Source organism: Mesoplodon densirostris, chromosome 7, assembly GCF_025265405.1.
Source record: "Mesoplodon densirostris isolate mMesDen1 chromosome 7, mMesDen1 primary haplotype, whole genome shotgun sequence".
NCBI lineage: Eukaryota > Metazoa > Chordata > Mammalia > Artiodactyla > Ziphiidae > Mesoplodon > Mesoplodon densirostris.
Genome location: NC_082667.1, coordinates 35555079 through 35581999, shown reverse-complemented (window position 1 = coordinate 35581999; position 26921 = coordinate 35555079). Strand labels below are relative to the sequence as shown.

General features: G+C 35.9%; 1 protein-coding gene across 1 annotated transcript in view; it reads left to right on the top strand.

The window, feature by feature from the left end:
* The window catches only part of SLC17A6 (solute carrier family 17 member 6), a 36970-nt gene extending 15802 nt beyond the window's left edge, over nt 1–21168 (top strand). Inside the window, exons 4-12 of the mRNA XM_060104312.1 lie at nt 6452–6566; nt 7662–7749; nt 8280–8366; nt 11498–11640; nt 15366–15515; nt 18636–18768; nt 19189–19299; nt 19983–20110; nt 20833–21168. Coding sequence (XP_059960295.1) covers nt 6452–6566; nt 7662–7749; nt 8280–8366; nt 11498–11640; nt 15366–15515; nt 18636–18768; nt 19189–19299; nt 19983–20110; nt 20833–21168 — 1291 coding nt within the window. The remainder of the gene's footprint in view (nt 1–6451; nt 6567–7661; nt 7750–8279; nt 8367–11497; nt 11641–15365; nt 15516–18635; nt 18769–19188; nt 19300–19982; nt 20111–20832) is intronic.
* Nucleotides 21169–26921: the final 5753 nt, after the last annotated feature.

Sequence of the window (26921 nt, the reverse complement as noted above, 5' to 3'; positions counted from 1 at the left end):
TAATAACTTTGTATGGAGTTTAATCTATAAAAATATTGAATCACTATGTTGTACACCTGAAACTAATATAATGTTGTAAGACAACAATAATAAATAAATAAACAAACAAACAAACCATAGGAAAGACAGAGTAGAATTCTGCTCTCACTCCCCACTGCTTTGACAATCCATTTTTCAATAATGTTTTGGTCTTTCATAGTTTTTGTTATTTTATCTGTTGCTGCTGGCACTATTAGTGCTAGTATTAGTTCTGCCCCTATTAAAGTACAATAGAGCTTAGTGGTTAAATACCTAGGATCTACAACCAGACTGAGTCATTATAAGTCATAGTTCTCCACTTAATGTCTATGTGACCTTAGCAACTTATTTAACTCACTGGGACTTGGTTATTTTATCTGTGAAATAAGAATAGTAGTGGTGGCCCTCTAATATAGTTTTTAGTTTAAAATGAGAATTTAGAATAGTGTCTGGCACACACTAGCATAACACCATTGGCTATGATCATTTCTACTTGACTGACTCACATTTATGGATTTATTTTTATGTGCCAGGCACCAGACTAAGCCTTTTAGGTATATTATTTCATTTAGCCTCACAGCAATCCTATGAAATATAATAGATTAATATAATCATTGAACAATTAATACCTCTTAAATGCTTAGGATATGCCAGACATTCTTCTGGGTGCTTAATTTGTCATAACTCATAGGTTCTGTAAATATCCATGTTTTGTAAATGAGGAATGAAGCATAGATAGTAAAATAAACTGTTCAAGATCACTCAACTAATAAGTAACAGAAATGGGCTTTGAATCCCAGATGTCTGGCCTAGTAACCATGCTCTAGACCATTACACAACACTGCCCTTTTTATAGACAAGGAATCAGAAGCCTAGAGAGATTAAGTAACTTTCCAGTCACATAGTTATTAAGCAATAAAGCTAACGTTTTACAAAAATTTCTGTATACTATTTATGTCATCTTTTTTTTCTTTACCAACTTTACTGACCTTGGCCCCTTTACTCCCCTGGAAGCCTTCATCTTACTTGAACTTACATGCATGCTGGTCACCTTCTGTCTCCCTGACTTCATAGTTTCCTCTCTTCTCAATTTCAGTAAGCTTCATATTTACTTGACTTTAGGGGCATAATTGATTTCCCTCTATGATAACCCTAAACTCCATCATCTCCAAGATGTCATGGACTTATGGTCTCTTCTCTTGCCTTCCTTATCCTATCTACATTTCCTCAAACCCTCTTCACGACTTCCCTGTTCATCATCTCACTCCTGATGTTCTTACTTCTACTCACGTGTACTACTGTGTCCAGCCATTTTCAATACTGCCCTAGTTTTTGATATGTAATGTAATCTCTTCTATGTTTCAAAACTTTGCTGATCCATTTCCTCTTTGGAATTTCTTCATTCTTTTTTAGATTAATCTTCCAAAGCCCAACTTTAAAGTTTCCTCCTGATGGACTTCTTTCCTGGTCACCCCAGCTGGAATGGACTTTTCTCTCCTTTGCTTTCCATTTGTACTCTTGTTTTGCCCTTTGGCATATGTTGTCTCTTGGCTACTTGTCTTTCTTTTTCTCTTCTATTACACCAAGGACATCCTTGCCTTTTTCTAGCTGCCTAGTTGCATCATGTAGATGAAAGAGCGCAGATTTACAGATTTCCGTATCTGAGAGTTCTGGATTCAAATATCAGCTCTATTGCTTGCTTTTTTCTTGCACAGTCTGTCTCTATTCTCTGATTTATAAAATGAAAAGAAAGTGTAACTCAGAGAGTTGTTGTGAGGATTAAGTGAATTAATGTAGGTGGAGAAAGTATAGTAAGTGCTCCCTTCTCCTCAACACAGTACCTTAAATATAGTCTCACAGAGGTTTGGAGTGTGAATGCATAAATGAGTGTTGAATGAAGTGGCTGCTTCAGTTTTGGCTGTATGTAGTACATCAAGAAAAAGTGTAAAGTCTTCCCATATTGGCCAAGAATTTTGATAACCATAATTTTAATAACTTGGCTGTGGATTTGGATATCATTTTCATGAAATGAGAAAAGAAGACTAAGTTCTGAAAAGTTCGATGGATTGTATTCTTAAATAGTTAGAAAAAAGTCAATCCATTTTTTAAATTTTATTTATTTATTTATTTATTTATTTATGGCTGTGTTGGGTCTTCGTTTCTGTACGAGCGCTTTCTCTAGTTATGGCGAGCAGGGGTCACTCTTCATCGTTGTGTGCGGGCCTCTCACTATCGTGGCCTCTCGTTGTGGAGCACAGGCTCCAGACGCGCAGGCTCAGTAGTTGTGGCTCATAGGCCTAGTTGCTCCACGGCATGTGGGATCTTCCCAGACCAGGGCTCGAACCCGTATCCCCTGCACTGACAGGCAGATTCTCAACCACTGCGCCACCAGGGAAGCCCAGTCAATCCATTTTTATGATGCAATGGCCACTAATAATAAAAATGGATTGTTAAACAGATTAAGAAAGTTAAAAGTAAGAAGCATTTAGAAATGTCACAGATTACATAATTGGAAACACTATATTCAGGGTAAGAGTGGAAAATAAACATCTAAAGTGATCTGTTGACATTTTATCTCAGGAATAATAGTGTGATTTCAAGTAGCTTTGTGAAGATGATTATTTAAATTTACGGTTAGAATACTGAAACACATTATGGACTACATATTATGGGCATAAATAGATATAAATCCCAGTGGCAAAACCCACTGACTTTGGAATCAGACAAACTAGATTTGAAACAAGGCTCCTCTACCTAGAGCTGGTTAACAACTTGGGCAAGTGATTTCACTTATCTCAGGTTTAGTTTCTTCATCTATAAGATGGGTATATTAATAATGCCCATGTCATTAGGTTGTTAGATGGTTGTGGGTTTTATGGCATGTGAAGTGTTAGCATCATGTCTAGCAAGTAAAATAAGCACTTATTAAATTTAGATCTGACTATAGTGTGAGTTGAGTAACAAATAGTTAATAATTGATTCAGCTCTACTAGCAAGTGATTTTATCCCCCAGGGGATATTTTATAATTGCTGGAGACATTTTTGGTTGTCACAACTTGGAGGCATGTGCTACTGGCATATAGTGCATAAAGGTCAGGGGTGCTCTTAACATGATACAATGCACAGGACTACATCCCATGACAAAGAATTAACCATCCTAAAATATCAACGTGTGGAGGTTGAGAAACCTTGAGCTAAAGAATGGATAGGGCCTCCCTGGTGGCGCAAGTGGTTGAGAGTCCGCCTGCCGATGCAGGGGATACGGGTTCGCGCCCCGGTCTGGGAGGATCCCATATGCCGCGGAGCGGCTGGGCCCGTGAGCCATGGCCGCTGAGCCTGCGCGTCCGGAGCCTGCGCGTCCGGAGCCTGTGCTCCGCAGCGGGGGAGGCCACAACAGTGAGGGGCCCGCATACCGAAAAAAAAAAAAAAAAAAAAAAAAAAAAAAAAGAATGGATAAAATTCATCTCTCTCTAGTTTATCTAGAGATAGCAGTATTTTAAACTCTTTCAAATAGGGAGAAAGAAACTGATGATTAAAAGCTATATTCATAGAAAATAAACATCATGCATCATTCTTTCAAAATAAGTACAGTATTATAAAAGAATACACATGTTAGATAAACCTGAATTTTAAAAGGTACTATGTTCTTAGGGCTTCCCTGGTGGTGCAGTGGTTGAGAGTCTGCCTGCTGATGCAGGGGACGCGGGTTCGTGCCCCGGTCCAGGAAGATCCTACATGCTGTGGAGCGGCTGGGCCCGTGAGCCATGGCCGCTGGGCCTGCGCATCCAGAGCCTGTGCTCCGCAGCGAGAGAGGCCAGAGCAGTGAGAGGCCTGCGTACCGCAAAAAAAAAAAAAAAAAAAAAAAAAAAAAAAGGTAATACAGCCATACCTGCTTGAAAGCTAATTCAAATTAACAAGCAATAGGGTGAAAGATGTGAGCAAAACAAAGATTTATAAGACATGCTTAAAGAAAAAAAGTACAATGTTCTTTTTTGTTGTTGTTTTTATTTTTTTTGTAAAACTTAGCATGCAAAATGATCACCTGGACTACTTATTAGAACAGATTTCCAGGCTTCACTCCTAGCACATTCTGGTTTGGAAAGTCTGGAGTGAGAAATCTGCATTTTAAATAACACTCCAGGGAATTCTAATGCATCTGGTTCATAGATGACAGTTTGAAGGAATTCTTCCAAAGGGCTGAATGGGGTGGATGCATAACTCATATAGACAATTTTGAAAATCCTTTAGCACCCTGTAGCTCTGGTTCTCTTTATCCTTGATGTCTTAAGCAGCCCCAGTCTCATTATTATCAAGCATAATAAGCAAAATGGGATGGATCTACAGAAAGATACTCTCAACACTAGTTTTTCAGTATCAAGACAGCCTACCCATATGCCCAAAACTCCTGTGTCATTTGCACTTTCTGCCTTCATCCTCTCTGTTGCACATGTTCAACATTCAGACTCCCAGAACAGGGGAAAAATATGTTTTCCTCATTAGGCTTTGGGATCAGGTACCATTTACCACTAGGTCCCGGAAACTTGCCACATACATTTCCTTCTATCTAGTTCCTCTCAACCCTAAAGGAAACTTCCAAAGTGTTCTGGGGTTTGCACACAAGAACATGTGGATTTCAGTCTTAAAAGAGGTGAAAATTCCTTCAACTTGAAAGTAATCAAGCATGAAAATACATTTTAAATCAATTTAAATAACAATTTTGGATTTTTATTTTATAAAGACAGGTTATGGGATTTTTGCATTTATTTTCTGAAAAATAAATCCATATTTGGCAGAAGTTTAATATCACTGCATGTGTGGCATTTTAATAGGAATAATCATTTCTAGGAATAGAAAGTTTCTATTTTGTGCTAAACGTTTAGGAAATAAGTTATTCTTTGACTCAGACTCAAAGATACCTATTCAACAAACAGCACAGAGGAAGAATGGAACAGAATATTCACCTCCTGAGTGACTAGTTACCTCTGAGGAGAAGCCATTGAGGACAGGTGGATATTAGGCTACATCAAGTAAATAAATGTATTTGGCCCAGTCTGTGATTCATAGAAAAAGAGCTGATCCACTTCAGCCCTTCATAAAGCCATTTCTCAAATTTCAGGAGCAGATTAATAATGATCAAGACCCCTTTCAGAAACTTACATCTTTAACAGTTACATTTCAATGTGGCCTTGGAAAAATAAGAGTTTCTATGAGGCAACAAATCTTGACTGAATCCAAGGCTCAAAGTTTGACTTGAAAACACTTGCACAGTACACACAGGTTAGCTCATTAGATAAAACGTGTCCCCAAATTTCTTTGCCAGAAAATATTTCTAAATTTACCCAGTTGAGGGGATGTTTTTCTTGCTTAGTATTAGCATTATGGGAGATTTTTTGGTAGACGATGGAATGGAATTTTTACTTTCAGATGGATAAAAGTGTTAGCAATTTTGAATTGTTGTTTAGATCTATGCAAGGACAGGTGAGCCTCAGACAGAATCCCACCACCTACCCATCTACACAAAAAGACAGACAAACCTGAGATAGATATATTAATTGATCATGATTTCTATTATAAACCTGTCCTGAGGGAGCTGATCATGAGATTTGTTTCATAAAATTTTATGAATGGAATCATATTTACCATACTTCATGGTATCACATGAGTTACAATTCCATTTAGGCATTTATTATTTCTTCAACAACTCTTCAGTGAGCATATACTACGTATCAGGCACTGTGCTATGCATTAGAGATACAAAAGTGTATCTGAAAAACAAGCTCTTGCCCTTAAGTGCCTTACATTGTAGACTGATAGATAGACCAAAAACATATACAATGATTAAGTATCTATTTGCAATTTGTAATTAGATCTGTGAAGAAAGTGAATAAAATTAAGTATAACCAGATTTATTGGGTCCTTCTTTTATTTCTTGTGCTTCAAATGACGTAGCAATTCAAGGTAGTCCAAGTATCTATTTGCAGTGGCTAACCAATCAAGTTCAGAATATTCTTATTCTTTTATTTTTTTTATTTTTTTATTTTTATAAATTTATTTATTTATTTATTTATGGCTGTGTTGGGTCTTCGTTTCTGTGCGAGGGCTTTCTCTAGTTGCGGCGAGTGGGGGCCACTCCTCATCACGGTGCGCAGGCCTCTCACCATTTCGGCCTCTCTTGCTGCGGAGCACAGGCTCCAGATGCGCAGGTTCAGCAGTTGTGGCTCACGGGCCCAGTTGCTCCGTGGCATGTGGGATCTTCCCAGACCAGTGCTCGAACCCGTGTCCCCTGCATTAGCAGGCAGACTCTCAACCACTGCACCACCAGGGAAGCCCCAGAACATTCTTATTCTTTTAGAAAATAACAGTCTACCTTAAAATTGCTTGCAATTAACTTGATCTGAGAAATGTAGATTTATTAACTCCTTTTATTTTTCAGGGTTTTTGGAGCTGCCATACTTCTTACCTCTACCCTGAATATGCTAATCCCATCAGCAGCCAGAGTGCATTATGGGTGTGTCATCTTTGTTAGGATACTGCAGGGACTTGTTGAGGTATGCAACTACAGGATGACATCACTTTAAGGTTGGCATGCTAGTAAGAATCAGAAGATTATCTTTGTTTTGATCTACAAATAAATATATTTTATTAGGTTGTATCTACAGAGTGCTAAAAAAATTGGAAAATTAGAAATCAGTTGTCTTTAAATGATAAACTACAACTGTGACTGCCTACCCCCACTTCTCTAGAATTTAGTGGTGCTAAAGAAATGTCTAGTGACTATTTGACTTAAAAAAAAAAACAGGCACTTTTGTTAATGTGCTGTGATAAAAATTTTGAGTCCATCCTCTGCTGGTGATAACCTTGGATTAATACCTTTGGAGAGTTTTATAACAAGTCCCTGTTGGCTTTAAATCACGATCTGAGTTTTCACTAAAACATTTCATTGAATGTATACTTTTGGCATCTAACTCTAATGATTGACTTTTGCTCCATCAGCCTGTAGCCTTTGAAAGAACATCATTTAAAAACTTGAGAATGGCATACCTGTTGCCCCTTCTCTTTCCATGGAGTATGGTGGGAGTAGACAATCCAGATAAAGTGTTAAGGCACTGAAAACAATTTCCTGTCTCTCCATAAAGAAAGAAGAAATGATAGGATCAAGATAACAGAAAAAGAATATTTTAAAGGTTTTAAGTTCTAGACACTAATTTCAGGAAGTATGACCTTCAAGGATCTAAGCATCACCATCCTCTGTAGGGATTCCTTATACTTAGGAATAACTGAGTTTAATGCCTCTCAAAAATGTCTCTCAAATTACTCAAACTGTTCAGAATTGCAGATGAACTGAGTAATAAAGGATCTTTTCTTTGGCCTTAATCAGAAGAAACTTGAGGTAGCAGGAAGTCTTGAAGGGTGGGAAGAATTTGAACAGGTGACTAAAAAAGAGGCCATGTCTTACCTGGTCTGGGTTGAAAGTTTTTAAAATGGAATTTCATGGAATGAGCAAAGAAAGGCCCATTAGTGGCAGCTTTCCCTAAGACCTTGCACCCATTCTAAGGAAACAGCATTGCATCAGAGAAGTGAAGGTACTTATTTTCCAATGATCCTGCATCCTAAATGGTGATGGATATCTTCTCCCATCATAGGGCGTCACCTACCCAGCATGTCATGGGATATGGAGCAAATGGGCCCCTCCTCTAGAGAGGAGTAGACTGGCAACCACCTCTTTTTGTGGTGAGTATTATGTGCAGATATAGTTATGGCAGGTAAAAGCTTAGGAACAACTTTGATAAGAGTTGGAAGTTGGTAAAGCTCACCTGTAAAACCATTTGTGGTGTGTCTGTATACGTGAGGAAAGGTTTTTGACCCACCATTTCAATTTCTGTAATTATTATTGGTCTCCTCAAATCCTCTATTCCTTCTTACATTTTGTATTTTATAGTAGTTTGTTCATTTCATCTGGTTTTCAAATATATTCATGAATAATTTTTATTATAGTCTTTTAAATTTTTTTTTTAAATTATAGTATTGTATTGTTTTTATTTATCTGACTTGGGTATGTAGGTAATATTCACTTGCGTAGTCTTTTACTCCTAAGGCTAAGTACATAGACATATGTATGTGTTTGGATGTGCATAGGTGTGAGTGCACACGCACCCAAGTGTGCAAGGGTGTGTTTGTGTGATCCAACCAAGGAACATGAAATGAAGTCAATAATTTTATTGATTTCACTTACCTTCCTCCCATTTTCTCTTCTACTTTAGGTTCTTATGCTGGAGCTGTGATTGCAATGCCTTTAGCTGGCATTCTTGTACAGTATACTGGCTGGTCTTCAGTATTCTATGTCTATGGTATGTTGCATTTCTATACAATAGAGTTAAAAGAAATGTGTGTAAACTAAAACAGTAAGATAGATCTGTGACTATACTGTGTTTGCTAATTATTATTTTTTCATTAAGATTCCTTTCCTTTTATTCTGAGAAGATGAAGGAAAATGTTTTATCTCTGTGATTTTCTCTACACTGTTATTTTTTGTTTTTAAAAGCAACAACATTGCTGATGGAAACTTTGTAAGGTATGTGTTGTCCTTGATTATGAAATAATTAAATTAGCTCTTGATTCAAAGCTGATTAAGAGGAAGAAGCTGGGATACACCCACTTCTCTTTTTTTGCTACTGCTTTTTTGGTCATTTCCCTAATCCTTCTTCCTCAAGACTCAATAGGGGTAGAAAGCTGAAAGGTGATATTAGTGCTAATGCAAAAATTCAATTTTGTGATGAAATATTAGCAGTCAGCTGCAGCGGCAGCACATTTTAGCCCACATTTCCCCAGAATTAAAGAAGATTAAGTGGAAAAAAAAAAGACACGAAACCCAAAGTCCAAACTCCCTTTCTGTTCACTTTCTAACCAGAATCTGGAAGCTTACTACTTGAAAGTATCTCTCTAGTCTCTCTCTAAGAGAAGCTTTTTTAATAAAAAAGAAAGAAGAAATATAAGAGATCTGGATTCCAACTGATGTTGTCACTGATTAATACCATTTTTGAACATGGGCAGGAGAATCTTCTTGTATTTGCAGAATGTTATTAAATGTACTTTATGGTAGGGTCTCTTATCCTGGTTCAAAAGCCATGGTTGGTTCCCACTAGCTATTTATTTTACATTTGGTAATGTATATGTGTCAGTGCTACTCTCTCACTTTGGGAAACAACTGCATAGCACAGGGACATCAGCTCGGTGCTTTGTGATCACCTAGAGGGGTGGGATAGGAAGGGTGGGAGGGAGACTCAAGAGGGAGTGGGTATGGGGATATATGTACACATATAGCTGATTCACTTTGTTATACAGCAGAAACTAACACAACATTGTAAAGCAATTATACTCCAATAAAGATGTTAAAAAAAAAAAGCCATGGTTGGATTTTGGATTCATGAATGCCCTAAATGGTAAGCCATACATGTACTTGTACATATTTTTGTGTTCTAGGGAAATCTTTTTTTTTTTTTTTTTTTTTTTTTTTTTTTTTTTTTTTTTGCGGTACGCGGGCCTCTCACTGCTGTGGCCTCTCCCATTGCGGAGCACAGGCTCCGGACACGCAGGCTCAGCAGCCATGGCTCACGGGCCCAGCCGCTTCGCGGCATGTGGGATCCTCCCGGACCGGGGCACGAACCCGCGTCCCCTGCATCGGCAAGCGGACTCTCAACCACTGCGCCACCAGGGAAGCCCTAGGGAAATCTTTTTATCAGACTTTAATCCATACATTTTGTTTGACTTTTTTAAAAGCCCATAATTCAAAGAGGTTTAAAGCACTTACTTATAGGGTATATATTACAAGTTGGTATTGCCATCCATTAAATTATCTGATTTGTGCCTTAGTCCATTACTTAATTGAAGATGTGCTGTGACTTTAAAGTAAGAATATTAATTTCCACAAAGGACTCATGAAAACCAACCTCATTATTTCAAGTTATATCTCAGTATTTATCATTGAATGCTACAAAGTTTAAATATTAATCTGAAAATGTCATATAATAGTACTTGTTTACTTGTTGTGTGTAACAAAAATTTGGTCTTTGAGCTACACATTCAATATTCATATTTTAAAAATTAATGAGATAAGACCCATATGGCAGCTTAAGTTAAAAAAAGATAATGCATATATAGCAATTAGCTGAGTGTCTGGCATTTTAGATGTATTCAGTTAGTGGAAATGATAATTATTACTAAATTACAAGAGTTCTCATTTATTGAGTGCTTATTTTGTGCCATCCTCTGTGCTAGCTGCCTTATGTATTACCTCCTTTAACTTCTGTTTGCAACAATCTTATTAAAAAAAAGGAATTATTTCATAGCGGAGATTTTCAGGGATTTAGTTACTGATTAGAAGATGTAGCTAATGAATGACACAGCCAGGAATCTCATCTGGGAAGAACCATACTCCATAACTGCTACACTAAACCAAATTTTCATACACCATCTGATTCCAAATAGTGTTTGCTGTCATGTTCAGTAATTAAAAGGGCACAACACATCAGAAGTTATGGTATTCAGGAACACTTGGAGATTGAATAGTAAAAAAAAACCCAAAACAGTATTATAGAGATCAGGGACATTTATATTGTTACCCAGGGGGAAAATAGAACAGCATGAGGCAGAAATGAAATGGTCAGTTGCTGGGAAACCAGAATAAATTATGTGAAAATATTCTATTATTAATGCTTCAGATTTATATTGCACAATAAGGGCATATTTTAATGGTGAGAGTGCTATATAAAGGGATGAAAAAGAACTTGCAGTAGTATATTTATTATATCGGAATTCATAAGTTTCATCTGCCCAAACAATGATCAATAGGCGATAGTATGTGCTGTGGTATACAGTCACATACACTGCAGAATGTTATCACATTAATTACAGAAGCCCATTTTTCATGTATAATAGTTATTCAGGCTAAAATATTCTTCTAGATTTTATTTAATAGTCTGTTTACTAGATCTGGAAGTGCTAACAGGAGAGGGAAACAAGCATTGCTTTTCCCTGGAAATGCAGACCACTGGCACATATTAAAAACAGACAAAAATAAAAGGATTCACTCCTAGAGAAATTTTTTGAGGACAGGACTTTTATCTTGTTTATCATATTTCTCTCACTCAGCAGAGTGCCTGGAAGAATAGCTTCTCAGTAAATCTTTGTTGGATGTATGAACATGCTCCAAACTACACCATTCAATAATTGTTTATTGTGAATTTCCTGTGTATCCACATTATTTAATAGTGACAAAGGAATAAAACTACAGGGCCAATCTTCAGGATGCTTGAAGTCTGGTGGCAAAAGACAAGCAGAGATGGCTAGATTCATTTGGAGAAACATAAGCTTGAATTCATATTCTATGGAATATCACAAGATTATTGTAGTTTTATTCCAGTAAATGACTGTTAAATGGAAGTATTTATGATGGCTTTTCCTTTTGAAATTTTGCTTTCAGGAAGCTTTGGAATGATCTGGTACATGTTTTGGCTTTTGGTGTCTTATGAGAGTCCTGCAAAGCATCCTACTATTACAGATGAAGAACGTAGGTACATAGAAGAAAGCATTGGAGAGAGTGCAAATCTTTTAGGTGCAATGGAAGTAAGAACTTTATTATGGTGTATATTCCTATTCTTGTTCTCCATCTCACCTCCCTTTGACCAACAAGATTATTTTATGAGTCCCTATTCAACAAAACTAATTTTGTATCAATCATGATTGTTTTCTTTACTCCATGCATATTCCCTGACTTAGAAATGATTGCTACTTCCTCCATCTATGATTTCTTTTCTTTTCTTTATCTTTTCTTATGCATCTTCAAATTTCAACTGAATTATAGCTATGACTTTAAACCTCAGCAAGTTTTTAAAAACAGTTCAACATAGCTCATAATTGAAACAAATTCAACGAATATTTGTTAAATTTAGATTATAGGAAATATCAAATCACCTAACACAGTCATGAAAAGGGCTAGTTTTGTTCATTGAATATTCTAAATCTAAGTTCTATACATGTGTATTTCTATGTGATTTAGTAAACACTAACATTAGTAAGCATTAGCATGCCAACCATAGGTAGCTAACCTGAAAAGTATTCTTAATATAATATAACATTTTTATTGATAAAATGTTACCAATTTTTTAGGACTACTATATGAGGATCAAGTATTATAAAGATAATGTTGTGAAGCCTTTTTCTGATTATGATTTAGTTTCTTGGGGAGGATTTGCTGATGTAGAGAGAAATGCAGTTGTATATCAATAAGTAAATATTTTAGCACACATATTAATACATCATAAATAGTAATTCATGAATAGCCATCTGATGTTACAAAAAAAAAAAGAAAAGAAAACTGTTAAGCAAAAGTAATGTATTTAGACAGGTTCAGTAATTCAACACCTAATCAGTAACTCAATTTCTTTATGCTAAGTGCTGGAAGTTACTCTGGCTGAGGAAGTTACATTGGCTGAGGAACTAGTGCCCCTCATGCATTATGCTTCTCTTTCTTTTAAAATCTTCTCTCCAATTTCAACTGTATTTTGTTTCAGCTCTGATTCTGTACTTCATTTATTAGGGAAGGCCTGTCTTTGACATCTCATCCTAGGTAAAAAAAAAAGGTCTGTCACCCATTGTTGCTGAGGGTATCTTGGCCTATAATGAATAAGAAAAATGCCATATTGGATATCATTCAGAAGTTAAACCAGTACTTAAAAAAAAATCTTACATTATAATTGCTCCATTAGCTAAATAGAGTGGCATTAGAACGTGCCCTTCCTGTTTCCTTCTGTAAAGAGACTGGTCATTTCTTTCTAATGGTAGCTACTCAAGAAGCAAGTGGTGATGTGCGGGGTGGTATGGATGTTGGCAGTAAGCTCTGGTGCCCACCAGCTCCAGTTGCTCTGAATGGAATCTAAACATAGACTAATCTATGGTGAGTTCAGTACTTCGCTTCAATTTCTAGTCAAAAATAGTCTGATTGGCCCATATCTTCAGTGATCAAATATACTTCTTTTATTTACCAGTTCTCGAGAGGTTGTGTGTCCAGGTCAGGCATAAATTTTTTAAAACAATAAGAAATTTAGTCTAATTGAAAACCAATTTCTGGAAATTACCCAAAAAGAATAATTGGTAGATGGATAAAACAGTATAGATAAGCTCAAACTCCCCATTTTCTAGACCTTACTGTGTTTCTAGACACAATATTTTGCTTCTTACTGATGTTTTTTACTTTCCTGAAGTAAATTTAAAAATGAGATCAAGTGGGGATAGGACTTGTACTTTAGTTATTTTGAGCTTTTTATTGTGATCAAGTTCAATAATAATTGAAAGAATAAGTAACAGGAACATCCATATATCCACTGTATAGAAACAAGTTTTTAACATCTTGCCTTATTTATTTCACTTTTCTTTTTGCTGAACGATTTTAAAGTAAATGAGGCATCATAACTCTTTACCCAAAAATACATGCATCTCTAGAAAAATAAGAATATTCTCCTTCACAGTCTAAGTACTATCATCATACCTAACACAACTGAAAATAATTCTCTAACATTATCTAATAACTAGATCATTTTCAAGTTTCTGATACCCGATTCAAATCCTAATACCTAGTCAATATTCATGTCTTTTGTAGCCATTTGTTTTGAGTCTGGATCCAATTAAGGATCACATATTGCAGTTGACTCTAATGTCTTTTAAATCTCTATTTTTTCTTTACAAAATAATTAAATATAAATACATACAGAAAAGTGCACAAATCATAAGCAACTAGCTTGCTGATTTTTTATAAACTAAACACAACTGTGAAGCAAACAGCCAGTTCAGTAAATAGAATGTTATCAGAATACCATAAGCTCTCCTACAGCTACCAACAATTTTTAAAGATATATGATTAGACATTTTTCTCTTATATTTGTTGAAATGTTTTGCAGCCTGAAGAAAAAGTACTTAATAGAGATGATCCTGGTATGAATTAAAAACACCTTCTCAGCAGGAAAAAAATACTTTCTTCTTATAATGTTCTGAAGTTATTACTTATTCAACTATAATGCTATAATAGACATTCCTGCATTTGGCCATCTTTGAAATAAGTAGATTCATCTGGCACCACTTTTCTGGAACACATCAGAAAAAATTCTTTTAACTCTGCACTTTTTGAATCCATCTATGATGGTGTCACTAGAACTTTTATCTAAAGCCACAATGCTCACTGTTTATTATTAGGACAGGTTTTTGTGTTTTGATTTGTTCCTTGTGATCACCACAATATATCTTCCTACTCTATTTCTTTAAAGTGATCTGTAAGAAGTTTCATTAGATTCACAATTAATACTAGCAATTATGAGGTTCTATAACCAGGAATAATTACTAAATCTGTGTAAAATATGAATGCCACCTCTTTTACTGATTTGGTCAGGTTAATAATCCAAAGCTAGCATTAAACACAGTTATAGTAGGCTATTGTTTCTTCACCAAACAGTATTTCAGTGTTCAAAATAAAGAATTGAGAAAGTGTTTGGAACTATGAGAGATATGTTAAGGTCTAAAAATATTAGTCTTGGGGTAGATACTTGTTTTATATTTGGGCATACACAGGATCTTTAAGTATACTAGGTGTAATTTTTTGAGTGTCATAAGCAAAGCCAATCATATTTAAGTTAATTTTGAATGTCTTGAATATCATAAATAACTAGTTATGATGTACCCATGGTGTGCTGGGTGGCCACATGCTTTAACCCAGGTGTATACCATGTGAATTTTACCGAATCTTGCACTCCAGTGTCACAGAGTTTATACTGATATGCACTGGCTGTCAAGAGAATTTGTAGTTAGGTAATGTTATCATTGACTTTTGATAGGGTCTAGACTATTGCACTCTTAATTCTTCTTATTTTTCTCCTCCTAACTATTGATACATTGAATGTTCAACATTTTAAATAAAATATGTCAGATACCAACAAGGTCACTGATTCGGCAGTGAGTTTTAGCTGAGACCTGATCTATCACTGCCAAAACAAAACAAAGATCTTGGAAACTAGGATCTAAGTTTTTGGAATTACTTTTCTATAAATATAGAATCTTGTATATTTCTAAAACTAAATCAATTTAATCAGAAGGAGATACTGATATCCTTTTTTTTCTTCTTTCAACAATTATTCATGCAGCTAAGGTTGACTGGACTGTTGCAATTAATGATTCACTACCACCTGCCTACCTCCTACTCATGCCCCAACATACATATCCTAAAAATGTGAAGTATCTATTATTCCCATTTAAGTTAGAAAATATTTATAATGGTCAGAATGGCTCTCTTTTTGGGATTTCAGAAATTCAGGACTCCATGGAGGAAATTTTTTACATCTATGCCAGTCTATGCAATAATTGTTGCAAACTTCTGCAGAAGCTGGACTTTTTATTTATTGCTTATTAGTCAACCAGCATATTTTGAGGAAGTCTTTGGATTTGAAATCAGCAAGGTATGTAAAAATTATCCTTCTTTAACTAAAGCATTATTTTTGTACTTAAGTGACTATTAAGTTCCTTTGCCAAGATTTTACCTTCTAAATTTCATGAGTTATTCATTTATTTGTTCAACAAATAACTTCTAATAAACAAAGACTAAGTAAGGTGTTTGAGTGCCTTCTACAATCAAGTGCCTGATAGAAACGGCTCTTTGTTGCTGGGAACAGACAAAACAGACCTAGTCTCTGCCCTCATAGAGCTTACATCCTGGTTGAGGTGGGCAGCAATATAGCCTTTTCCCTGTAAATAAACATAATTCCCTTTAAGTTTCAGGTCAAAGACAATACAACAGTGAACAAAAATTATTTTATTAAAATAGAATTTTATTTATATCATTATCAATCTAACTCTTCTTCAATGCTCTCAGAAATCTGTCTGGCTAAAAGATTTGAGGATAGCAAAAATATCTGAAAACATTCTTGTATGTTATTTATCCAGTTTAATCATTTAGCAAGCATTTGTGGAACATGATATGTGAAGATTTATGTGTTAGATTCAGAAATAAAAACGTGGTTCCTTTCCTCAAGAGTTCACAGCTTGGTGGTGTAGACAAAAATAATACATTTCCAATTATAGCACAGCATTCTCAATGCTACAGACATTTATTTGTCGCTATGAAAATATAATCACTTTGAGATTTTTAGAAGGATAAAATGAACATAAAAATACTACTTTATATGAAATTTACAAAGTCCTTTCATACTCATGAACAACCTTGTTTGGTCTACCAGCTGGATAACTTTCGTCATTGCTATGGAAATGACGGAGAAACAGAGACTAGGGAAGGTATTTAAATTGCTTAAGGCCAAGCTAACAATAAGTGACAGAATCAAGTGTAAGCCCATATCTTTTGATTTATGTTTCAATTCCCTTTACTATGCCATTCAAATTCAGGTAAACCGTAATTTATTTAAGCATTTCACAAGTATTTGTTCAATGCCATCCTTGTGCCAAGCCCTTTGCTGAATCCATTTGTCTATACAGGCCATGGACTCGCTATTTCTCTTCATGTCATTACGTAAGTCCAGCTGGGCTCGCTATTCATATTATGTCTCTACTTGAAAGACTATCTAAGGCCTGGAACTGAAGAAAACCTGAATTTAGGAGTCTCTATTCTAAGAGCTCTTTTGTAATCCCTGTTTCTAAGGAAACTGTTTCCTCCATTCTTGAGAAGAATGACTGCTTTAGACAGGGCTCCTCTCTCTGGAGCTGATCAAATATTGCAGGGTAGCCTTTGGGAGCTCTGAGAGGTGTTATACCTCTCAACAAAGGCTGCTGGAGGTGTGAGTCCATTTTCACAATCTAGGACAAATATGACACTGAGAGGCTATTAATAAAGTCAGGTCTCGTGGGGGAGAGTGAAGGAGCCAACTGATGTTAATGAAACTGTGTGGTCATTCTGGCCTTGTAGCTCCAATTAATTGAAAATGCCTGAGTAAAAGCAATGATCTCTTGCAAAAACTAAATATAATCAGATATGTTGTTCTGATTCACTTACTATATTTTTAACTAAAATTTTGGATAAATTCTACACACACAGATTGGCCTGAAGATTTTAATTATACTGGTTAAAAAAAAATACTGACTTAACTTGAAAAATGTGAAAAGGAGGTGATTGAGGAAATAAAGCATGGGCTTTGGAGCCAGGCTGACTTGGTCCCAAATCCAAGCTCTGCAAGAGACTGCTGATACATAACATAGTCTTGGGCCTGCTCTTGAATAATTGTCATCCTCAGTTTTCTTACCTATAAATAATGGTATTAAGACCATCTTTCAGAAGTGCAACAAAATTTAAGTGAACTAAAATATTTGCATGGTGAATGGTTCTAACCAACCTTAGTTAAATTGAGTATCCTGTAGACAAAACCACAAGTGCAATGGCTTTTTCATACACACACACACAGAGTCTCAGCCTATACTCATATATAAAACTTCTCAACCCCTTGAGAATGTCATAACACTCCTAAGTCAGAGTTTCTTTGTCAATGCACTGAGAATAATAATATTAAAATTTTTCCATCTGGAGTGAAAGATAGAATTAAAGCACTTGGATATTTAAGGTATTTTAGAGTCTTTTACTACCTCAATTAATCACTAACCATACCAAGTCCATGGTCATGATACCACAGTATACAGCATTATAAAATGTAATCTTTTCTCAAACCTTCAGTAATCTAGTTTGGAAGGGCATGTTTATACAAATAATAAACATTTGTCTAATACTTACCATTTTCCAGGAATTGCAATTCAAAGTATACTTAGTAAAAATCTTCCTTGTATCTTTATATATACAAAATTTACTAAGTCCATATATGTGATAATATATAATTAACATGTATTTTGTTCATAATTTCTGCCCCCATGATGTCCAGAGGACAATGTCTTACACATAATTATTGATCAAAACATGTGTGTTGAATTGATGCTGGCAGGTTAGGCTTTAGATTGGGCCATTTAGTATGAAATTAGTACAGAAACTATATACCGCTCTATGACAATGTGACCAAGTATTGGTATTTGACAAGGAAATGCCTAAAATTGAGAATTGATCTGCATTTTTCTGGGCTCTTAATCTTTAGAAATGAAATATAAAACTCATAAGAGATGTATATTTAAAATGGAATTAGGGTTTTAGCCTTATTATAAATTAAAATGAATTTTAAAATAGGCTCTTCAAGGTTTGTTTAATGTATTTCTCTTCTCTCTGACTCTGTTTCTTTCTCTCCCACTCTCTTGATAATGATGATTTTTTGCAAACATATTTAAGACTATAAAATGGATATATAAATGTGAATTACTCTGTGATAAAATTCAGGATAGTTTACTCATAAACTCAAAATTTACTGACTCAGAAAAAAAGTATTATCTTCTAGAAGATAAAAAGGGATCAAAGTAAATTTGCTTAGCTTTTCTCATTTATTCTGTGGAAGTTTTTGCTTATTCTGGGACTAGGTAAGTGGTCATTTAGAGACAGTATTTCTTTTCTTCCTTGTCCACAAAGAGCTTATGAGACTATTAAATTGCCCATATTACTTATTGTCACGTATATTTCTCCCCTTTCTGTTTTTCATCAGGTTGGCATGCTATCTGCTGTGCCACACTTAGTAATGACAATTATTGTGCCTATTGGAGGGCAGATTGCAGATTTTCTAAGAAGCAAGCAAATTCTTTCAACTACTACAGTAAGAAAGATCATGAATTGTGGTGGTAAGTACTTAAGTGATGTTAAGAACATGTTTTTATTTCACGAAGTTCCAACTGACATGAGTGAGTCAACTTTTTCCATGCATATCAAATATGCTGTTAAATTTGCACCCTCACTGTTCATTCATAATCATTCTCCCATCTTCAAATTTTCATAACTCCTAGTTTTAAATAATTGCATGACTAACTTTACCTTTCCCACCATTGAAACTTACAGTTGTTTTTGATGTTTTTATTAAAACACAAAGAAGGCTTCAGTAACCTCTGTGCATAAATTATTCCTGTTATTATTATTTTTTAATATAGACTCCCTGAAGTGGTTTGCTAGGTCAAGTACTGATGTGTGATCATTTTTAACAGTTTTGACTCATCAGAAGAATTTACATAAATTTCTGAAATATTTTCATGTGTCTGTTTCTGAAGGTTTTGGCATGGAAGCAACGCTGCTTCTGGTTGTTGGTTATTCTCATACTAGAGGGGTAGCAATCTCGTTCTTGGTACTTGCAGTGGGATTCAGTGGATTTGCTATCTCTGGTAAGATACTTTAAAAAAAATATGTACTTGTAACACTTTGACTTTTGTTAGTGATAAAAAGTCTATACATTCTACTTTCCCCTTTAACATTTTGAATGTTGAGAAGGTTTACTCAACATATTTCCACTAGAAAATAAAAATAATAAAACATTTAGAAATTGTTATTTGGATATGTTACGACTCCTCATTTTTCCCCTGCTTACCCTTTTTTTTTTTTTTTTTTTTTTTTTTTTGCGGTACGCGGACCTCTCACTGTTGTGGCCTCTCCCGTTGAGGAGCACAGGCTCCGGATGCACAGGCTCAGCAGCCATGGCTAACGGGCCCAGCCGCTCTGCGGCATGTGGGATCTTCCCGGACTGGGGCATGAACCCCTGTCCCCTGCATCAGCAGGCGGACTCTCAACCACTGCACCACCAGGGAAGCCCCCTTACTCTTTTTTTTAAGTGAATATCTCCTCCTCTCTGTGGAGTGACTATCACATATTAAGTATTGGATAACAAATCATACCTCCTTTCATTCTCATTATATCCCTGAGCTAAATTATCAAAAAGTAGTTATTAAGCACATGCTATGAACCTGGTATCTTTTAAGGAAGGTGGTGAATGTGGTAGAGGATATTCTATAGTCACCCACTTCTTAGAAGTTTGGGATTCTCTGAGTCACATCTTCTGTGTGTATTTCAGGCTTCAATGTTAACCACTTGGATATTGCTCCAAGATATGCCAGTATCTTAATGGGCATTTCAAATGGTGTTGGCACACTGTCAGGAATGGTTTGCCCTATTATTGTTGGTGCAATGACAAAAAATAAGGTAAGATATAGCAAAAGCGATGTTCATTTGTAGAATATCTCTCTCATGGTTGGGGCAAAGCATTAAAATATTCTCTTTGGCATTCTCTTTGTGATCCAGTCACCACACCTCTGAGTAGGGGAGATAACTGAGGTTCAGAAGAGAATTTCTCTCTAAGAGCTCTGAGGGAACCCTCTTCCTCAACCAATAAGTGTTATGCTTTTCAACACCTTTTAATATTTCTGATATCCCTGGTGAGGCAAAACAACAACAACCTAGCTCATTAGTATAAACAAGTGGAAGTCTTCTGAGCTTTATTTGTAAACATCAATTCAGACTTCTCTGCAGTAATTGATGGAAGAATATTGTTATCAGCTATTTGTCTTTATAGGTAGAGCTTCTAGATTATGGTTTACCAAAAGGAAATAAAAGAAGTAGGAGAAAAAATAAGTAACTCAATGGAAATTAAAAGATAGGTTATGAATATTTTAAAAATTAGCAGACCTTAGATATATTTGGAGTTCTATTTCAGAACTTTAGATTAAAATTTATTTTTTAATTTTTGAATGAAAGTCATAGTATTATAGAACATTTCTATCACATTATTTGCTTTGTGTGATCAGAACAGGTGTTTCCCCTGAAGATAGCATTTTATGAAAAGCTTGATGGTGGAACATTCAGAGATGTTAGGCTTTTCAAACATGGGGAGTTTGTTCTCACAGTGCCACTTTTTGTCACTGCAGTCACGTGAAGAGTGGCAGTATGTCTTCCTGATCGCTGCCCTAGTCCACTATGGTGGAGTTATATTTTATGCAATATTCGCCTCAGGAGAGAAGCAACCCTGGGCAGACCCTGAGGAAACAAGTGAAGAAAAATGTGGATTTATCCACGAAGATGAGCTTGATGAAGAAACAGGGGACATTACTCAAAATTATATAAATTATGGTACCACCAAGTCTTACGGTGCCACAACACAAGCCAATGGAGGTTGGCCTAATGGTTGGGAAAAGAAAGAGGAATTTGTACAAGAAGACGTACAAGACTCATACACTTATAAGGACCGAGGTGATTATTCATAACAAAGCTAATTGCTGGATTTATTTTTAGTGTTTGTGATTAAATTAATTGTGATTGCACAAAAATTTTTTTAAAAACGTGGTGTAAACATGTAAACATATCAGCCAGGCAAGTCTTGCTCTAAAAATGAAATCAAAACAAACTCATGAAGTTACCACCAAGTGCAATCTATAGAAGTTGTGAAACTCCATCATTTCCATTCAAGTTATCCATTCTTGCATTTGTGATTTAAAGGTTGACTGGTCAAAACTGTAGAAGCAAGTAGTTACTCATTGGATTCATATGAGCTAAAACTCATCACCATTTAATAAAGCACAACTAAAACAGTTGACATATCCCATCCTACAGAGGTTAGGAAGCCAAAGCTACTTGATCATGCAAAATGCACTTATGTATTTGTTACACTGTATGGCAAGATATCATGCAGAAATCCTGCTAAAAAAAGTGAAGTTGTCATGTTGGCTGCATTAGATGTTGGCAACATTTACTGAGTTAAATCATGGAGTTGAGATATTTGTCATGCAGAGAAGAATGTTGTGGGCTAGCAACTAGCAAGGTGTACTAAATAATTATTGTTATTACATAATGTAGAATATTTTGTTGATTCTCAAGAGGAATATCTTCCAGTGTTTTATATGAAATGCTTTGGCACAAACATTTATATCTGTGAAAAGGAACTTGTAAAGTGAGGGGTATGCTTCATGTTCTTCCATTCATTTACTTAACAGTATAAAACACTTCACACTTCAATAAAATCTGACTTTTCATGTAGCATATCACTTAACTTTTTTGCAAAAAATATTAAAAATAAATAAACTCCAATGTATTTTTTATTACAACTTTGTACTGGTTGTAACTTGCATTAGAAAAAAAAAGATGCATACACCATAAAGAATCTGATAAGACATTTACTATGGAGATATAGCCCTTAAAATGCAATATTAATAACAAAAGAAATAGAAATGATATAGATATCCTTCTTCCTTAGTAATTAAATATATATAAAACTTGTGCCACAGAGCTATATATAATATGAAAAGATAAACTTAATAGAGATATTATAAAGTAGACAATTTTATTACTTAAATTCCCATTAAAATATTTGTCTTAAATATATAGGACAATAAATTATATTAAAATTATATCTATCTATATATCTGTATATCTTATACATATCCATACACAGATATATAATAAACAATCTTCACAAAAAAACAAAAATAGCATACACCTAATGTTGGGTTAGGGGACTGTAATTTCTACTTTCATAGAGTCATGGAATTTTAGATGGGGCAGAGGCATATTGCTTGTCATTTCTTAATATAACTCAACAGGAATTGCAACATTTGTGTACTGAGCAATAAGTGCAATGAATAAAATTTCCTGTCTGTATATTATCTTCATTTTGCTTGTGGTAGCTGTTTGGGTGGTTGGAATGATTTTTTTCCTTTAAAAAGTTAATATCAGACCTCTTTATAATGTTCTAAAATGACAATGATGCATTTCCCAATTCAACTTAAAATACTATTGGTGTGTTTAATTGTCTATTCTGGATATTTGATCTGTTCATTGTATTGTGCTGGTGACTGGAGGCCCTGCTAATGCAAATATAAAACATAAAGTTTGTTTTAAAAATGCAAACCATTCTTGACCTTAAGATAATAAAAATATCTTTTGCTTTGCGTCTCAAAGTGATGTAATGTGATCATCGCTTCTGTTGTGTTGAATGAAAAGATGTGGACTATAATTTTGTTGCTGCAAAAAAAAAGTGTTAATAAAATGCTCTATTTATCCTTTTGCAAAAAAACAGTACATTAATTTGGGTTTATTTTATGTTGTTGTAGCTTGGCTTTGTAATAGTTTAGCTTGTGTACGTCCCAACAAAATCAAATGCAGGCTCAAGAACATCAGCCTTTTCAGCCACTTGAGGTTTAATGGAAGAACATGGCATTCTTTAGATTGTGTGGGATGTGGTTCCACAAAGAGAGTTTTACATCAAGAAATAGGAGGTCTCTGAGTCAAACTCTATCTTTCAATGCCTGTCTTCTCACAACTTGTGCTAAGCTTTAAGAAAATTGGGAAAAAACTCAACACTTGTCAGGTCAATGATACTACCCATTTATTTATTTATTTACTTATGGTTGTGTTGGGTCTTCGTTCCTGTGCGAGGGCTTTCTCTAGTTGCGGCAAGTGGAGGCCACTCTTCATTGCGGTGCGCGGACCTCTCACCATCGCGGCCTCTCTTGTTGCAGAGCACAGCCTCCAGACGCGCAGGCTCAGTAATTGTGGCTCACAGGCCTAGTTGCTCTGCGGCGTGTGGGATCTTCCCAGACCAGAGCTCGAGCCCATGTCCCCTGCATTGGCAGGCAGATTCTCAACCACTGCGCCACCAGGGAAGCCCCGACACTACCTAATTTTGACTGTACATATACCTTGTGAGGGAACTGCCCTAACCATTTTGTGTGGAGTATCTTATGGAACACCACAAGGACCCTCCAAAGTAGGTACTCTTTTTGTTCCCAGATTACAAATGAAGGAATTGAAGCTCACAAAGTTTCAATAACTTTCCCAAGGTAAAATTGAGTCATGATATTTTAGTATAACGTGTCAGCCAAACCAGCAAATAGTGAGCAAGATTTCTCAGGGAAGCCAATGGAATGTCTATGTCACTGGAAAGATGATCATTTGCCCTGAGTTCCAATTTTACAGATACATAGAAAGGGAAGACCATCATTATATAACATTGGTAACTGAGATTCATAGTACTTATTACTTAACGGGACTTATAGGATGATTTAGCTGACACTCCTTATTTAACAAATGAGAACACTGAAGGTCAATAAGGGAAACTGACTCGATCAAGAGGACACAGAGGATATTATGGATTTGGAAAGAAGTTGTTATAATTAGCTGTGCTTTTGCTTTTACTTTGATTTTTTTAAACTGGTTTTTACTTAAGGAATTAAATAAGAATATTTATTGGTTCAACCACTACCCCATATCCACCACTCACATAACCTCAGAGTGGGAGGTGAGGGAATATATTTTCTCTTCACATAATCCTCTGCATAAAGAAACAACAGCCAGAGGCCTAGCCTAATTTTTAAGGAGGCCCACAAGCCATCTCTGCATAACTTGAGGGCAGGAATGAAAATATCTTAACCTAATACACTGTAATTTTTCCAGTTCCATAATATAAAAGTTTATAGTTCCTATAAGAAAACAGTTCTAATGATGTCTCTAAATTTTACCACTGGCCACACTCATTTACTCTGATCTCAATCATGCAAAGTCACTTTCCCTTTCATTTCCCCACTCATCCCAATGCCCATTCCCATCTATACTGTTGTATGCATCTAGTATTTCACAATTTACAAAATGCTTTCCCATGCATTCCTTCATTCCATCCACACATCTGCCTTGTAAAATTGAAAGGCCCCATATCAATATTAGTATTTCTATTCTCCAAGTAAGGGAACGGTCTAAGCAGTATAGTTCACTTCCTAAAGATTACACAGGCAGGATTAGAACAAGAATACAGGCTATCTGGCTACTGCAAGAGAGTAATTTATTTTTTACTTTTAAATCACTTTATTAATCTTCTGATTATAAATGTAGGATGGGGGAGGGTATCTTCATTAAGGAAAGAACAGTACTAAGAACAGTGAAAATAAGGGTAATCAAAAATCTTACTATCCAGGGGCTTCCCTGGTGGTGCAGTGGTTGAGAGTCCGCCTGCTGATGCAGGCGACACGGGTTCGTGCCCCGGTCCGGGAAGATCCCACATGCCGCGGAGCGGCTGGGTCCGTGAGCCATGGCCGCTGAGCCTGCGCGTCCGCAGCCTGTGCTCGCTGCACAGCGGGAGAGGCCACAACAGTGAGAGGCCCATGTACCGCAAAAAAAAAAAAAAAAAACACTGTTTACATTTTTAGGTTATTTTCTATGAAAAATACACAGAAAACTCTCATATACATTGTGATTTATAAATTTGAAGTCATACTTGATCTACTGTTGCCAACTACTTTTTTCATTTAACAGTGTGGCATGCATATTTTCCTATTTGATTACTGGAGCTCTATAGTCTAATATTATATTACATAACATAGGCTATATTTAATCTATTTATGCAATACCTTAGTTATGAACATTTCATTTTTGCACCCTTTTCCCTTTATCTTTCTGCTTGCATGGTATTTTGGGGAAACCTGACGTCACATATACATATACTTTTAACTTCTATAACCATGATGGATATTTAAGTTACTCTTTGTAGTTTATCGTTCCTGTGTTTGTCTACAGAGAGTACTACTGTCAATTGGCTTTTCTGGGATTCATTTACTAGTATTCACTCAATAAATATCTACTAAACAACTACACTGTGCAATCAGGGGGGGATACAGGGGGGAGAAAACTGCCCCTGTTCTCTTGGACCCTAAAGTCCAGTCCCCTTCTTGAGATGTTGGCGACACCCCCAGCTGCCCAGTCAGGCCACACAGATGTGACGGAGAGACGAAGCTCCTGCCTAGACACCAGAAACTTGCTAACTTTCCTGAGAAAGGATTTTTCTTAATCCCCCAAAGACCTAAAGTGGATTGCATTCAATGTGCTCCCTACAGCATTTTTTAAAAAGTTTCAGGTGAGGAAACTTTTCTCAGCCTCAGAGATGCCTGTGCTGCAAGGAGCCTAGGCTGTGGGGTTGGGCTGGGGTGGGGATCAGTATCAACCATCTCCAGTGCCTGACTCTCTGCAGGAGGGGAGAGGGATGGACTGAACTTCTAAGTACATTTTTTTCTTTTCTAAATTTCTTTCTGTTTGTGCTCCTCCCCTGGTTTTTTAAGGACCTATATATTTTCTCTTTTCATTTTTTTCCCCTTTATCTACATGCTGCCTCCCTAAGTTTTAACCTCAAATAGGGGCTATTGACATTTAATTCTACTCTAGTGATGTAATTAGTGGGTTTTTCTTTTCTCTCCATCTTCATCTCATGCAAGACCTCAAACCTCAATTTTCATTCAGCAGCTGTCAAAAGCACTTTGTTTGTGAAGGTTATCGGTCTATGCTATACAGTCCCTTCAAATGCTCAAGCTTCTCCAAGCTTTCCCCTGAATGCAGCAGGCACCTGAAAGCTGCATAATCTGGACTCTTACCCTGTCTCGTCCAAATTCAGTAGCTTTTATGAAATGAAACCCTTGGCTTTCACCAAGAGCAAACAAAATGAAGAAACCCCTCCAGTTTTGTTAAATCACATTTGAGAACATGTTTTATTACTTTACTTAATATGCATTAGATAAAGATCTAAGAGTTTGAGGAATGCTTTTCCTGATGCATTAGAGCACTGTCAACGATTAGATAGGAAAGGACCTGGGATCCACCATGGCTCCTTTGTCTGCTTCTCAAGGAGCTTAGAGACACTCTTTTTGGCTCAACTGCTGCTTTTATCTCCCTTTCTCATTTTCATTTAGTTTTCATCTTTTACAGTTTGTTGGTTTGTTTAGGTGTTATTTACTTTTGATTTTATTTTGAAGGAGGATGTGAATGAAGGATCAAGTATAAAAATTATGATAATAGGAATTATTTATAGCTTATGAAATGCCAGATACTATTCTCAGCGTTTTATTTGTATTAATTCACATAATGTTCACAATAACACTTGATGGTAGATATTGCTATCAACCGCATTTATAAATGAGGGAACTTTGGCACAGAGAAGTTAAGTAACTTATCCGAGGTCATACAACTAATGGAGTAAATTTAG